Source organism: Chenopodium quinoa, unplaced genomic scaffold, assembly GCF_001683475.1.
Source record: "Chenopodium quinoa cultivar QQ74 unplaced genomic scaffold, ASM168347v1, whole genome shotgun sequence".
Taxonomy (NCBI): domain Eukaryota; kingdom Viridiplantae; phylum Streptophyta; class Magnoliopsida; order Caryophyllales; family Amaranthaceae; genus Chenopodium; species Chenopodium quinoa.
The window spans coordinates 104,707-122,571 of record NW_018745413.1 but is presented as its reverse complement, the minus strand read 5'-3'; the positions used below and the strand labels follow the sequence as shown (position 1 = coordinate 122,571).

General features: G+C 33.3%; 1 protein-coding gene across 1 annotated transcript; it reads left to right on the top strand.

Annotated features, from left to right (window-relative positions):
• The first annotated feature begins 13,105 nt into the window (after positions 1-13,105).
• Positions 13,106-17,556, top strand: LOC110713329 (phosphate metabolism protein 8-like). Its single transcript, XM_021891785.1, has 8 exons — positions 13,106-13,287; positions 13,596-13,661; positions 13,751-13,848; positions 14,733-14,770; positions 14,956-15,043; positions 15,179-15,388; positions 16,135-16,200; positions 16,957-17,556. Exons 1-8 carry the CDS (start codon positions 13,227-13,229, stop codon positions 17,125-17,127), a joined length of 798 nt encoding a protein of 265 aa, XP_021747477.1. The 5' UTR covers positions 13,106-13,226; the 3' UTR covers positions 17,128-17,556.
• The last annotated feature ends 309 nt before the right edge of the window (positions 17,557-17,865 follow it).

Genomic DNA, 17,865 nt, shown 5'->3' with positions numbered 1-17,865 from the left:
ACGTGACTCCGAATGCACATTTTGCTGGATTTAACCTCATGTTGTACTTGCGGAGTCTTTCAAAGAACTTGCGAAGTGCAATAATATGGCCTGGGCGATCTTTAGACTTAACGATCATATCATCGACATAGACCTCCACCTCTTTGTGCATCATGTCATGTAACAATGTTGTAGCTGCTCGTTGGTAGGTGGCACCCGCGTTTTTCAACCCGAATGACATTACCTTATAGAAATATGTACCCCATTGCGTGATGAATGTGGTTTTCTCCATGTCTTCTTCGGCCATCAATACCTGATTATATCCGGCGTAACCATCCATGAATGATAGGAGTGCATGGTTTGCTGTGTTATCGACCAGAATGTCAATGTGAGGTAGAGGGAACCCATCCTTTGGGCTTGCTTTATTGAGATCCCTGTAATCAACACACATTCTGACCCTTCCATCCTTCTTTGGAACCAGAACCACATTTGCTATTCATTCTGGATATTTGGATACTCTGATGAAACCTGCGGCCAACTGCTTCCTGATTTCTTCTTTGATTTTGAGAGCCACATCGGGTTTCATACGGCGCAGCTTTTGTTTGACAGGCTTCATACCTGGAATGAGTGGTATCGTATGCTGAGCTATATCCCTGTCAATTCCTGGCATATCTTGGTATGACCAAGAAAATACATCAACAAATTCACTAAGCAAGTTAATTAGCTCTTTGCGTTCATATTGACTTAGTGTTAATCCAATTTTTACTTCTTTAACAGTCGTATCATTGGAAATGTTAACTGTTTCTGTATCTTCGATAACTGCTGTTTTATTTTCGTGTTCTTCCGTTGCTTTTATTATTTCTTTGTCATTTTTATCATTAGCAAAGCAATATTGATCAGGGATAGGGGAATCACACGCATCATAAGCAAAGGTACTCATTTTATTGAATTCATTGGCTAATACATCAAGAGGGGCAAGGTCGGCTGCTACCTCACCGGAATTATTAGGACTAGAAAGAGAGGACTCAACAAGGGACTCAGGATTGAACTCTATAGCAGAAAGAGGGTCGGCCTCAGACTCTAAGGACTCGTCTACAGACTTAAGACTCAGACTCGGACTCAGACCCAGACGACTCAGACTTATCAAACATAGGACCCTCGCCAGCGGTTATTTCCAACTTATCTCCACTTGGCGTAGTGATCCACAATGTCTTGCGCCATCCCCTTGAAATGTTGTCATCTTGGACGATTAACTTAGAGGGGTCAAAATCCTTGTTTTCTATGACAGCTTGAACTAGCTCGGAGTTATCATTGCGGACCGGCTTGGACTCATTTTTCTCCATTCCAAAAAGGAGGTTGATTCCTAGATCATCAGAGTTCGGGATAGCTGGCTTCTCGGTTGTGAAGAGCCCTTCGTCTTCATCAACGTAGTCACAATCGAGGAACACCTCGAATCCTGGTTCACGGATCCCATTATGGACGAATGGCTCAGGAAATTCATAGCATGGGAAGTCTTCCCCTTCTTTGATGTACTGGCCATTGAGGGTGAACGGATATGGATCCATGGCCATTTCCGTCTTTGTGATTCGAGCATTATTGCGAGCCTTCATCTTCAGTAAAGCTTGTTTCAGATCTTCTTTTGTTTGCTTTAATCCCAAGCCAAAAGTATCCTTCTTGAGTACACCAGGATGGCCCCAAGATTCAGCCATTTTCTTCTTGAGTCCAAGGGTCATTCTAGGGAAATGACCTTGATTCTTCAGAATGGCATTGATATTGGTGTTTGAATAGAGATCGAAGTCGAGATGGCACTTTTCCTGCTCTTCAATCACAAGAACATCATCAAGTGAAAACCCCCAAAGATTTCATCTTCTTCATCATGTTCAACATGGACGATAGGAGTATCAATAACTTGAATGCGCATAGGAGAAGCATCAATAGTGATCGGAACCCCTCCAACTATGGCTTTCACTTTCTGGTGCAGCGATGATGGAATCGCCTTTAGCTCATGAAGCCAAGGGCGTCCTAACAACAGATTGAAAAAGGCCTTAATGTCCACCACCTGAAATTTGGTGCGAAGTTCAATGGCCCCAGTAGTTATATTCAGTATGATAGTACCCACGGCTTGACGGCGAGTATTATCATAAGCGCGAATCCCTTGAGTGGAGGGAGTCAATTCTTCATTCTTTATGACCAACTTCTTAGCAGTACGGAGTGGGCACACATTGATTGCGGAGCCATTATCAACCAGGCTCATAGGAACATTCATCTTCCTACACACCACAGTGAGGTGTAAGGACTTATTATGTTGGTCCCCTTCCGAGGGCAGATTCTTATCAGAAAACGAAATCAGATTTCTATTACTTGGCAACTCAGTAGTGAGAAAGTTGACCAGAGGAGTCATGTCATCATCTACTCCTATCTTCACCAGAGCATTCATCACAGCCTTTCGATGCTCGTGGGAAGTGGCCAAAAGCTTCCATACGTTCATCTCCACCTTGGTCTTTTGCAATTGTTTGACCACATCGCTGTTCACAGGGTCAATGGGATCAACTATCGGATGTGATTGTGGTGGAGGTGGATTAGGTTGTTGCAACCGTCCACTTCTGGTGAAACCCTTGACCTCAAAGTCCCCCCAAACATCTTCATTGGTGCCAAGAGGTGAACAGGCTATATCCTTGAGATAGACATCTTCATCATCACTATCCCAAATTCCATTCACTTCTTCAGTACTTGAGATAAATACGACTTCCGGCAGAGGTTCATTCACAGGTTGAATGAGTATCGACGGATCAAAGGAAAGAAGTAACACTGTAGGGAAGAGTGTCACATCTACTCCCTTAAGAGCCATAGTTGCAGAAAAAGCCTTCAAATGGAACAGCGGATTATCAGTAGGCTTGAATTTGGGAATGTCAGCAGTGGAAAACTTCTCAGGAAGCTTGTCTCTTATGGACGAAGAGGTGACAGGCTGTTCCACATAAGTGAACTCTTCAGAAATCTTGCTCATCTGTTCCTTAATCTTGTCCATTGCAGCAGTAGTGACATTGTTTTGATTGTCTTGTTCTACAGTGCTGACTCTAGTGGTGAGTGTCTGCATCATGTCAGACAATCTTTCAATTGTCCTGTTGAGGTTCTCGATGTCTTCCTTAGTGGCCATTGGTTGAAAGTAGACTGGAGATGAATCTTGTGGAGATGATTGAGGTGGTTTCCTTGTACGCCTCTTTAGTATAAGAGGTTGTTGAGGTATGGACTCGAACCGTAACAATCTACCCCTGCTTCTTGACCAAGTGCTGTGACACCGAAACAAACACACCTTTAATGACCAAACTTAACCTTCACCCATCTGGAAGAAATTTTTTTTTTTTTAATAAAAATCAATAATTTTGAAAAAAAATTTAAAAAAAAAACATATGGGAGGATACCATCCGACTTAATTCGAAAAAAAAACGACATAAAAACAAGACTTCCCTAAAATACGGTCAAAAAAGTGGTGCACGACTTAAAGCAAAAAAGTGTGTGAACACGACATGTGAGTGATTAAGTGAGGTTATAGACGCGTGTTTTGACCGTATAGCTAGACATGACACCAAACTGGACACAGCATTCGCACAAAAATCAAAAAAAAAAATTGACAGGACACTTTCCTGGGCACCGTGTCACAACACTGTTCATCGTGGCGCAGCAGAACATGCCGTGACACGGTGCGCAGTTCCAGGTCAGTTTTGTGACTTTTCCATATTTTAACCAATTTTAGATCCGTACTAATTACTATGTGAGAATAAAAACCCTCGGTCATGGGTTAAACAAAAGAGCAAACACATGAAGGTTAGCACCAAACAACCACATAGCATTTAGGCACGATGATGTAAAAAAGTTCGCAACCTAGAGTGTTGGACTTAATGATTTTGATGATGACACAACCTCACTTACTTACAAACTAATAAGAGCTTGATTGTTTAAGTGTGTACTCAGTTACGAAGACTAGGAGAATGAAGTGTCATGTAAAAATACCATGAGGAACAAGAAGGCCAGAAGCAGAGCTAGCCATAGAGAAGAGTTCCCTCACAGGAACTGGCGCTTCAGAAATGAAGACTGGAGAAGAGAAGTTCCTTTCGAGGAACAGAAGCCTCGGAGTAGAAGCTTCATCAGAGAAACATGAAGACTAAATATTTTATATATCTTAGGATTTATTTAAGTATAAGAAAGTTAGTTACACTCGAAAAATCAGTATGGAATTGGTCTTAGGATAAAATATTGTGCATGCTAGTTTTTAGGAAAACTGTTGCAATTTAAATTTTATCTTTTTCTTAAATTAAAAAGTTTTTATTTTCTTTTTTTGATTTTCGGAAAATGTTTTTGACAAAATAAAATCTCCACGTTTTCTCTAAACTTGCGGCCTACTCTCCCATGTTCTTCTTCTAGACATGGTCTTGCACATTGAGGTGTTCATGGTCCCTTAATTTTAGGGACATGATCTTCTTAGTGGGTATGAGAAGTGGCGTAATGGATTTGCTGCACAAAGAAGTTTTTCCTGAACAAATTTTGGTCCATAAATAGTTGTTGATTTCAGATGGAAAAACTGACCCTTTGCTCACATAAGTTTTCATCTTTTATTCGAGTTAAGAGTCCAATTCCATACAAGTCTATTAGAGTGTTCTAAATGTTCTTATACTAGAGTTTGTTTTTCTTTCGAGTTGTAATTGGGGAATGGGGAAGTTCGAGTGAACGTTTGTGTATGAGAAAGAGAAGAGAGGGAGAGAGAAGAGAAAGAGAAGAGAGAACAGAGAAGTGAGAAGAGAGAAAGAGAAGAGAAGAGTAACAAGTTGGGTGACCTGTTCCTCAGGGTCTCAAGTTCGTAGAGGAACTTGAGTTTGAGTCTTTAGTTTGTAATAAGATCATTTTCCCTATTATAGTGAAGATTCTTTTCCCAAAATCCCAAGTGGTCGTGGTTTTTCTCCTTGTTAGGGCCAAGGAGTTTTCCACGTAAAATCTCTCTTGCATTCTTTAGTTCCTTTAGTTGATCTCTCAGTTCCTTTAGCTAACTTAAGTTTAATTCCACAAAAAGTTTGGCTAAATTCTCAAACTACAATTCAACCCCCCCCCCCCTTCTTGTAGTATTCATTAAAACAACATAGAGTCAAGATCTATGTTCAACTATTGGTCAAGCTTTGGGTGTCAAAAGGGTACCATGGTTAAGAGTTTGGACGCGTTAGCAAGGCAACCTCCTTTGAGGGTGTATGCCAACGGGCGGCTCCGTGAGTTCGTGATGAAATCGAACTCGACTCCGTGGTTGGGTGAATTTAATAGCTCGGATGAACCCTTATTGCCATGAGCGTTTTTGGGTCGATAGAGCTTAAATTCCCCGGGGCTAAGACGCATGTAGAACACATACGTTTTTTCAGAAAAATCGAAGGAAGTCGACTGTGAGGAAAGAAAATAAGCCACCAAACTGATTTTAGGACTGCCGTGACACGACAAAAATTCCCGTGTCACGGTACTGTGCACTGTCAGACGGTGCACTGTACCATGACACGGCAGATTCTGCCGTGGCACGGCAGTCAGAAGATCTGACTTGTGCCCTGTTTTCCTTCGCGCGCAACCAAGTTATCCAATTTTTCCTACGGGAAAGACCTGAATGCGACATTAAAACTTCTATGCAGATGCAAAAATGCCAAATTAATCACAGGAATATTTTTTCAAGAATCTTTCAAGTCTCATCCACTCATCTTAATTAAATACCGATCACTCAAATCGATAAATAATTAAGAATCCTCCCCAGTGGAGTCGCCAAATTGTAGGCGTCGCTCGAAGTGCGTCTACGTTAAAGCATGTGTGAATATGCTTGGCACTCTTAGGAAGTAGGAATTGACATATACGATTAGGGACAAGGAAAGTAGGGAGCCGCCAACAAGTTTTTTAAGGAACTTGTAAACCGTTCACGGATCATAAAAGGCAACCACGAATAAGGGACAACGAAGGCAACAACGATTGACCCGTGAAGGTTACACCCCATTCATAATCCATGAGATTACTAACTCCATATGGTTCGGAATCACGAAAGGAGGATCGGGGATGATGGTACGAAGTGGGTCATGGAGTCACATTCGCCCGTATTGGCCTCTACTCGATTCTTATATTGAAAAGCATTCCTGTGATCTCAAAGGCATACAAACAATAACTCAATTCGCTCCAAACTATTATTTAACTAAATTGGTTGAATATTAATGCACACATAATTCTAAAATATTGGTGATCACTTCAATTAATAATAAGATTAAAAGGATCCTAAACCGGTTTGTCCAAATTATCTTATTAGGCTTGATTTTCAATTACATATTCCCTTTAAACATGCAATATGGTGATCATAAATAAAAATAGTAGAACAACATTAATATTAAAACCAAATTAATCACAATTCCAACAACATAAAATCGTTAGAAAAATAATAAAAATAAAAGGAGCATGATCCTTACTTTGATTCTGTTTGTTTGCAACTACAAAATAATAAACGAGTTAGTAACTTCAAGGAAATAATAAAACAATAATTAAATTAAATTAAATTAAGTTGATTTTGGGGCCAAACCCTCAAACAGTTCTACCTTTCACGCCTTGGCTTAAGGACAGAACCACGAGTAAAATATGGACTCCTTTGAGTGCTTGAAGAAGGAATTTTGAAGTGAAAAGGGTAGGCTAGTGTTTAGGATAAAGCATAGAAGAGAGAAAATAAAATTAGAGAATTACTCGGTGCCCCGTTCATCAGAAATGAGGGGGTATTTATAGGGAAAATGTGCTGAGGGAGCACACGGAACCCTAAAATGATAAAAACCCTAAAAAAGTATCCCGTGACACGGTCAAACTGTACCGTGACACGGGAACTCCACCGTCAGACGGTACACTTTCCCGTGACACGGTACATTTTTGGTGTGACGCGGGAAATTTTCACAAAAACGGGATAAAAAACGCGTTAAGGGTTTACGCGGAAAAGACACGGCAGACCTCCCGTGTCACGGGAAATCCCACCGTCAGACGGGTAGGATTCCCGTGACACGGTAGGTACCTGCCGTGGCACGGGAAATTCCAGCCTATTTTTCCGTCTAAATACATTTTTAACCCTAATTTCCTTCGGCATTTTAAGTGCCGATTGATAATTTCAGACCTTTTCTGACTTTTTATTATTCGAGCTAAAATAAGAAAATAATTAAATAAAAATAAATAAAGGGTTTGGGCCAAAAATAAATAATAAAACAATAAAATAAAAAAGGCTTGGGCTAAAAATTAATTAATAAGTTTGGGCTGAAATTAAAACTATGTCTTTACCAAACATCAAGACTAATCCATGGACTGCTCAAAAATATGAATTTAATAAAATACAATTTTGTAAGCACTCTCGGGATTAAATACTGAACCCGACCAATAGTGGCGGTGAAAGGTTGTTCATCATCGGGTTTGGTTTTGGGGAGACATTTTTAGGTGTCTACAGGGATGAAGGTACAAATCCAACCTAAAAGAGATTAAACCTGCCCTAATAATAGGCCTCTACTTTATTCTGATCGTATTCATGTGCGCTTTCTGACTAACATGCAATCAATAGGATTACCCTAAACCTGTTTATCTATGTTGGTTGAATTTTAATGCACAAACAAATCTATTATTGGCGATCACTTGAATTATAATCATATTAACCCTAAACAAGATTATTAATTATCTTATTAAGCGTGATTACAAGTACCAATTCCCTTTCAACATGCATAAAAGGTGTGATCAAGCAATAACAATAAATATCAAGCAACATAATATTAATCATCATAATAATAATCATCATAACAACAATAATAATCATAAAATTACAATTATAATCAAAATAATTATAAAAATAATCATGAATCATGTTAAAGCATAATAATAGCAAGATCCTAGGCATGATACTAACAAGATTAATAACAAACCCTAACATGTCACTAAGCAATAAAAATCAAAGCTTTAACCCTAACATGAGACTAATAATCATAAGTATTAGGAAGAAAATAAAAGGCATCATACTAATCATATTTAATATTAAAATTACCTTAGACATGATACTAGGAATATCATAACAATCTAAATATGATTTCTACATCATAATATCAATTAAACCATTAAAGTACTTACTTGGATGCCTTGTACCTCTTTCTAATAACAAAATACACACGTTAGTAACTTCAAGGAAAATAATAAACAAAACAATTAAATTAAATAATTGAAAGAGAGATTTGGGACCAAACCCACATAAATTAAACCTTTCACGTCTAGGGCGAAGGCAACTTCGAATATGGCTAGGTGTTTCTAAATCTAATGAATGCGGAATTTTGTATTTGAGAGAAGCTAGAAAAGAGAAGAGAGAGAAAATTGGTAGATTTTAGATGAATATTGATGATTGAAGGTAAAAACTGGTTGATGATTGTTGATGAAAACTGGTTATTGTTGATGAAAAATGGTTATCGAAAATAGAGTTTTTAGCACGTTATTTATAGAAAAATCAGCCAAAAAGATAAAATATCAAAACAGAGTTCTGGCGCACATAAAACCTGATTAGCGCCAACGCTGGCTATTTGGCGCTACAGCTGGCGTTTGGCGCTGATTCGGAAAATAACGCGTTTTCTTAAAATTAGATAAAAATTGCCGTACAGGAGGATAAAATTGTATTTTTCCTTAAAAATGCTCTTTGATTTTTATTAAAACTCTGAAAAGTCAACAAAAAGTCAATTTATCAATGCTAATTGAATTAGAAATGAAAAGAACCTTCTAGAAGAATCTAGAAGACTAAAACCATTCCTAATTGCATTAGGAATGATAAATTTATATTAGGCCCTCCCCTAGATCATTGGGCCGCATATAAGGCTCAAACCGGGCCCAGTTCAGTAAATTGGCCATAACTTCCTCAATATTCATCGGAATTGGGCTTATAATATATCGTTGGAAAGCTCTTGTCAAGCCCCATCCAACTACACTACTATTGGACCCATATCATGGACCAACCAAACTGGATTGACTGTTTTCTTTAAAATAAGTTTTCAAAAACAGAGAGAAGAGAAAAAAAATTAAAACTATCCGCAACACTAAACCTTCCATACTTTCGCTTCATTCGATTATGATTCGACGTGAAAGGTACTCATCATTGGGTTTGGTTTTGGGGAGACACAAATAGGTGCCTACACATACACTAAAATAGTTACCAATTGATAGATAGTTATAAATACTTTTACACGACTAGTCATTTGTACAAATTGATAATCAAACCAGTTAATACAATAACTTATGTCGATTATTTACCAGGTAATTACCAAATACGAATATAAGATTATAATTTATACTCCCTCCATTTCATAATATTAGGGTCTGTTCACATTTACTTAATTTCAGTTCAATTTAATTCAACTCCAATCAGTTTAGTTTAGCTCCAATCAGTTCAGTTCAATTCAACTCCTAATTTCACTCTCTCATAAAATATTCATTTTAGCTCAGTTCAGTTCAGCTCCAATCATTTCAATTCAGTTCAGCTTAATTAAGTAAATGTGAACATGTCCTTAGTCCAATATACTATTTTGGGCATTTTTCAAAAAAAAAAAAAAAAGCCCATATTGAATGTGTTCCATTTTTAACTTAATTTTTTTGGAATTAATTGGTTGTGAATTGATGACATGACTCTAAGTAAGAAAATATCTACCTTGATTATACTAATATAACTTAGATGAATCCCGTGCGATGCATGATTTGTTTGAATTATTTTAAATAATATATATATATATATGTGTGTGTGTGTGTGCGCGCGCGCGCGTGCGTGCGTGCTAAAATTGGTTATATATTTAGATAAAATTCCTAATATCAAAAGATAATATTTTATATTTAATTAATTTAAATTGGGAAATCTCATTCACCAATTTTACTTACGTGTCATTTAAATTATTTAATTCTAAAAGAAATTAATAATCTCTTATTTAATTGGCTACCACTAAAATTTATTATCCTAAATGGTGCGCTGAAAAAATTAATTCCTGCGTGGCTCTATATAAACTCGGGGAAAAACTCCCCTTAGGGCTTAGGGCTACATATAAGCATTAAATTTACCCTTGAAATTAAAATCGTACAAAGTTAAGAAATCATCAAAATATACACACTAAATTACACTGATTTACACGTGTTTTTGTCATAAATTCCTAAATTTATACAATTTCAAGAGTATATTTAATGCTTATATAGAGCCCTTAGGACTACATATAACATTACCCTTATCTATAAACCTATACTAAAGGCGAAACCTGGAATGACACTTGTCATTTCCTAGTTAAAAATTTTCTCGCCTTTTTTATTTCTTTTTTTTTTTGCCATATTTTAATGACATTTATTTATAACCCACAATAATAGTTATTTCCATTTTAACAACATATTTAATCCAATTATACTCAATTTCTTTTACATATATTTTATATACTAGGAAACTTTTACTTACATAAATACTAACATAGATTAAAAATAAGGTATTGTTTTCTCAAAAAAAAAAAAAAAAATGTATTGTAATATATTATTATTTTCCATATAAAATTTTTTCTATATAGTATAATATTATGAATATCAAATTTTTTTTCTCTAACTTTCATCATCTGACAATAAAATTTATTTTAATTAATAGAAAAATCATTTTATAGCATACTTTGTATAAATAATCTTAAAATTACATAAAGTTTATAAGACAAAATCATTTTGTTATAGTATACATAACATATATTGGAAAAATTAATTTAATTACTCTAAATATTTATGTGATTATTTAAAAAATAAAAACCCTTACTACTCACTAAAAATATATATTAAAAAATTGATTATGGAATATTAATTATTCTAAAGTAAAATGAAATCAGCTAAATTTCCATATTATTCGGGTCAAAGTGTGTTAACAATTTGAGGATAGATGTATATGAGTTCGTACATGGGTACAAATCTACAATTGGTCTTGTATGGACCCAGTCTACAATAAATTATTGTAGACCCAAAATTTGACAGTTTCAAATAATATAATCACATTCTGGATGATATAATCACTTGTTTAGACGATATAATTATCTTTTTGTGACTCATATTTTGAATTATATAATCTCATATTAAACCATCTAATGAGATTATATAATTATCTTTAGGATGATAAAATTTAAAAATCATCTTTTGAATGATGTAATTTACTATTTGATACTTTTTATAACGATAAATTTACTTTTTGAGTGATACATTTACATAACAGTTTCAGGATAATATAATCACTTTTGTAGTAATATAATCACATTCGTATGGTATACTAAAAGGTTGGGTCTACAATAAGTTATTGTAGACCGGGTCTATTCTAGTCTTTACCACAAATCTAAGCTAATATTTTAATTTTCTTATATAAAACCTTATAGCTTCTAAATTTTTATTATTATATTAATTTTTTATCCAATCTAATTTAATAACCTTTACGTATTTGGTATTGGTATAAACTAAAATTCAAGTTATTTTGTTACAAACAATTTTTATAGATAAATTATTGTTGAATTTACACCATTATTTATATATTATTGTTGTAAAATTTAACTATGATCGTGCATGGCACTACATGCTTACCATTGGAGAATAAAAAATTGAGCACCATGCTAGCAATTGTAGCCCAAACAAGCTACACGCTTGATTGAAAAAGAGACAAATAAATTCCACTTATATTATAACATGTGTATAATTATTTATTTATTTATTAAAATTTATTTATTACAAACTAAAAAATGTTGTAGCTTACCATTGGAACACTTTGTTGCTAAAAAGTGGTGTAGCATGTAGAAAAGCAAGCTACAAAGCATTGTAGCTTGCCATTGGAGATGCTCTAAATATATATATATATATATATATATATATATATATATATATATATATATAAAATAAACAAACCATGCATCTAGTTATGAATTATATTGTAGTTTAATGTTTGATGAATATGTTCCAAATATTTTTCTATTCTTATTTTATGTAATTGATACCATATAGAACTAATATTATGAACTGGAGAGAGAGTATTTATCTTTAGTATTAAATCCCAGTTAATGTCCTTGATCCACGTAAATTTGTATGTTCTTAATTTCTTATGTTTGTTCTTCGTTAATCATTAATTTATTTGCTACAAAAGAATTCATAAATTTTTTTTAGGGACAATAGAATTTATACTTATCCAATCATCTCACTCTACTTTTTCATCTTTCCTTAAATTAAATTTTTTTCCCAATTCATAAAGACTTGCACTAAAAATGAAACATAAAAAACGTGTAAGATGAAGGAACAACGTGTGGGGCCAAAGGTTACTCGTTGCCTGATCATCAATTTTTATTGTAACATTCATCGTGCAATTGTGCCCGTCAAATAAAAATCTCTTCTTGCAACTGTGTCGTTTACAATAATTACTACTCCTAATTCTTCCTTTTTCTTTTAATTTATTTATTTTTTACCATAATGGGTTAGTTGTGTAGCTAGTTATACTATGTAATCGCTTGTAAGGAGTAAAAAAAAGTAGTCCCTATAATACTGACGAAATAACTCTTATAACACCAACCGAATAACTCTTATAACACAGACCGAGTAACACATATGTGTAGTAACACTATCAAAGTAATCTTATTATTACTGGTCACGTGACCGGCCTTATACTCCCTTTGTTCCCAAAACTTCAACCATTTTGGGTTGATTTTGCGGTTATTAAAAAACTTAAATAAAAAAAATAAAAACATATTGAAAAGATAAATTTATTTTGTACAAATATTGTTGTAATTGGTGGATATTTTAATATAAATGGATTAATTATTTTGGAACTCAAATTAGATCAGAAGGTCGAAGTTTTGGGGACGCAGGGAGTATAAAAATTTATGTTGTTTACTTGTTTATTTAGATAAGTAAACTTCTTGCTTATCATCATATTACATTAAAAAATTAAATAAAAATTGAAAGTCTAGTCAGCAATCAATATCGTGTATTCGTCATCATCCTAATCCTTTTTTCATTCTTTTAATTAATTTTTAAATATATTTTCTCTCTCCTCCTTCTTTCAACCCCTTCCTATAAATACCCTCTGCATTTTCCTTCCTTTGAGCTTCTGCTTGTTCATTCTACTTCTTTCTCACAAAAGTAACCTCATTTTCTTCAAAATTATTCCCACATTTAGCTTCATTGTATTTATTTCCTCTGTTTTATACTTTAATACGATGGATTTCGGAAATTTATCTCGTGCTTCTAGCTCCTCCCCCTTTGATTGCCTTATGTTTGGTAAATAAGTCACTTTAGATACAATTTTATTAAAGTTAATTTTTCTAAGCTTTTAATTATAATTTTGTTATATGAATTTGAGGTAGTCGGTAAAATCAGTCTCTAAAAGCTCGGATTCGCAACATATAAGAATTAAGTACTAGTAGTAATTTAGGTGTACGTCACAAAATAATGTGTTGATCAGTGTTATTAATGCTTTTACTTTAAGCTCGGATAATTTAATTTCCATTGACAATAAATAAGATTACATTAGAGAGAAATTGAACGATGACGTGAAATTTAATTATTTAAATGATTTGAATATGCAGACTTGGATGATACTCTGTATTCTTCTCACACCGGAATTGGTCTGGCTCTCAAGAAAAACATCGAAGGTTCTTAAACTTTTTATTTTGACAATATTTAAAATTAAAAATATCATCATAAATTTATAATTATAATGAAATTATTGAAAATTTTGTAGATTTTTTGATGGAGAAATGTGGATTCACAAGTGATCAAGCTTCGACTCTTCGTGTTGAGCTTTTCAAATCGTATGGTAGCACTCTTGCTGGATTACGGGTAAGTTTTGACTAATATACTTCGTATTTTTTAAATTTTGCTTCTTCTTCCTTCTTTTGAAAATTAAAACATGTTGACTTTTAAATTTTTTTTTTTTTTTTTTTTTGAAAAATATATACATTCAAAAATCGAAGATTAATATTTTATAATTATTGTATTAACAAAATGATAATTTGTGTACAATAACATAATTTATGAGTAGATATTTAACTAGTTTATTAATTAACTAAAGTTATGAAAAGTGTCCGTGTGATACTTAAAATCTGTAAACAAATCTCATTTACAAACCTTAATTGTAGCCTTCCCTCTTACAAATATTGTAAAGAGTAATAATAATAAATTAATAATCAATACGGAGTAACTATTATTGACAAGTACACTCTATATTATTACAATAAAAATATAACTTTAAATGTTATTATACCCCCCATTTCCTAGAAGTTTCTTGGCTTGTGTTCTAATTTTTCCCTTTTTCCCCTAGTAGTAACTTTTTTCTTGTTTTTATGTTGTTATATATACATCAAAATATATGTAATCATACTTGCTTTTAATATACTACTTCCTTTACAGGTTATGTGCAACGATTATACATTTTTCTTCTTTGCTTTATGTCAAATCGTTGCACATAACCTGTAACGGAGGCAGACCCGCTTATTTTTGTATAATTTTGTTAAAATATTCTATTGATTAAATCTTAGCAACAAGCACAATTTTTTTTTTAATTTTATATTAAAATATAGCTACAAAATACTCCATTAATAAACTACTACGGAGTAGAAATTATATTTTTTAAATAAAATGAAAAATATTGATAATAATGATGACAAGTACGTATAGCTGGTTGATAATTCTAACAATAATTATTTGTATTATTGGACTTACAGGCCCTAGGGTATGATATTGATGCTGATGATTACCACAGGTTCGTAATTGTAATTATATACGAAGTATCTAATTATTTATTTTAAAAGTTCTATTTACTTTTTATGTATACGTTATATAGATACGTAATTGTTTAGTCATTATTTAGTTCCTTGGTCTACCGAATTCTTTTTATATCAATTGTAAGAGTAAGACGTCTAATAAATTTGGGTTGACAATTGACAGTTTCGTGCACGGGAGGTTGCCATACGCGCAGATCAAGCCAAATTCTAACCTACGCAACATCCTCCTCAGCATCACCCAAAGGAAGATAGTATGTTTCATCGATAAAATACTAATTTTAGTTTGTCCGAAATTAATAGTCACATTACTATTCAATTTATTTGTTTGTTAGGTACGTGTGATAAACGAATACCTTTGATCATTTTTTTTTTTAATTTGAGGGCAGATTTTTACAAATTCGGACCGAGTTCATGCTACAAAGGCTTTAAACAGGCTTGGAATAGGGGATTGTTTTGAGCAAATTATATGCTTTGAAACACTTAATCCAAACCTCACAATGGCCACTCGTCCTGATGAAATTCCTGTTGTTCTAAAGCCTTCGATTGATGCTATGGAAATTGCTATTTCTGCTGCTAATATTGATCCTCATCGCACCGTAAGAAATACTATAATTTCTGCATATATGTTTCAAGTTTTTACTTATATCCTTTTCAATTTATTAAATATGCTAAAAAAAAATTTTAATAATTGAGGTGATATCACAAAACAACTCAAGAACAAGAACCAAATAATATGTTAACCAACACATAATGAAATGACAAAAATGTCCGTACAGAGTTACAGTAATACTAATTAGTTAATTTAATGTGAGATAAAAATGTATGGAATAAAAACTCTTTTTTAAAAATTAATTTGGTGTTACGTACCTATCATATATGCTACTCTTTTTTTTTTTTTTTTTGATAAGAATATATGCTACTCTTTTATTCGTATTCTTTTAGTAACAAAAATTGACCAAACAAATTAAATTAAGTACGTCATTATATAGTTAAAATAATTAATCATGTGTATAACTTCAATAGTTAGATGCATAGATTTGGCCAGTTACAGATTAAAAATTACGGCGTATTAAAGTTAAAGTATCTCAAATTATGCTTCCTCTGTTTTAAAAAAAATACTGTAGATATTCTTTAGGAGACAACTAGCATTCAAACAAGAAAAGGTAATTAAGACATCTAATAAAGACAAAGCACTAATATTAACAACACATAAAAGCAAATTCTAGAACAAAACAAGTGAGACAGTATAACACGTTTGTTTTTAATATTTGTAATTAAATACTCCGTACGATTGTATACAAAATCGAAAGCTAAGGTGTCAAATATTTGACTGATTTTGCAGTTATTCTTGGATGACAATGTTAAAAACGTCGCCGCTGGAAAAGCTCTCGGTCTCAAAACTGTAGTGGTAAGTTCACTTCCACCGAAAAACTATTTTTAACGCATTTGCCCGTATACTGCTCTATATTAAATTTCCTTTTTTAAAAAAAAAAAAAAAATTCCGTAGTACTCGTATTTTATTTTGATTTTGTAAATTCTGTTAATTTTTGTTTTTTTTCTCCAATTTTGTAACGGTGTCGTTTTCATGTAAGACGTGTGCCCATCTAAATAAATAAAATATCACGTGATTTGTACTAGGCTTACACGACCTTTTATCAGGGGTTTGTAAAAATCTACACGTCAAGTTCTAATTGGTTACTACATTATCCTATCAACATTTAACAACTTGTTAATGGATAAATGCACAAAGGACCTAAAATTGAAAAAAAGTTGGTTTTGAATTAAAGAACCTATGTATGTTGTCCATGTATAGTAATTGTAGATGCCAAATTAATTGCCTTCCTCAGATGCCACATTTTTTCACTCACAAGTCACAAGGTTATCATCAATTTTAAATGTAGAGAAAACTTATCCTTAGCTTGTTGCAATAAGTTAATCTATGTTAGTTTGTTAGTACGAAGTATATGTTAAAGTTGTGTCTATTGTAAAATTATACTACCTCCGTTACAGGTTATGTGCAACGAAGAATGAAAATGTCTAATCGTTGCACATAACCTGTAACGGATGTAGTATTTTTAAATCTAAGAATGTTTAAAACTCAAGTTTCACATAGGATCTTATGAAAATTATTACTAATACTTTGCTTTTGGTGAAAAATTTGAAGGTTGGACGAACAACAAAAACTCAAGATGCAGATTATGCTCTTGAGTCAGTGAATAACTTAGCACAAGCAATTCCAGAGATATGGCAGATCAATGCATCGACAAAAGATGATGAAAGGGCAATTGGACGATCTAGGAGTGATCTTGAGAACCTTCTTATTGTTGGGGCTTAAATACTTAAAAAAAATTCCACTACCATCAATACTTCGTCAAAAGATTGGGTGAATTGATTTTAGCACTCTTAAAATATAAAATCGTCACTCTCTTAAAGTGGAAACAAAACTTATTTAAAAAACGTACGTGATCTCAGCTAAAGAAGCGCGGTTATATGTAAGAGTGCTACTCATATCCGATGGATGTTGGAACTTAACCTAAATATAGTTGACAATGTAGCGTGTATATCTTTTCTTCTCCGTTTGTATGTTCTAGAGTTTTGTAAATGCATGCACATAGATGTTGTGAACTTATGAGGACATTATTGTAAATTTCATGAATGTCATCTGATCTTGTTATGAATAATAATAATGTAAAGAATATCCAGAACATTCCTAAGCATCAACAACTCAGCATAGTGATCATCTACAAGTATATGCTTACAATAATTGAAATTTGTTAAGTGTTGTTTACTTGTAAGATAACTTTTAGTGGATGTATGATGCGATTTCTATGATAGCTACAACGTGGGCTCTATGTTGATTGTGGCTCATACTATCTTTACTAATGTCATGTAAGATATTAGATGTTACCTTTGGCTTTCTCTAACCCTCCTCATTTCGTTTTCCACCTCACAAAAATATCTCCTTCATATTGATTGGTCGATAATCCCTCCATTTCTAAAAGGTTGTTTTATTTGTAATTAATTTTATAGTTTTCAACAACGTGATTCGATAATAATATAATTATTAGTTAAA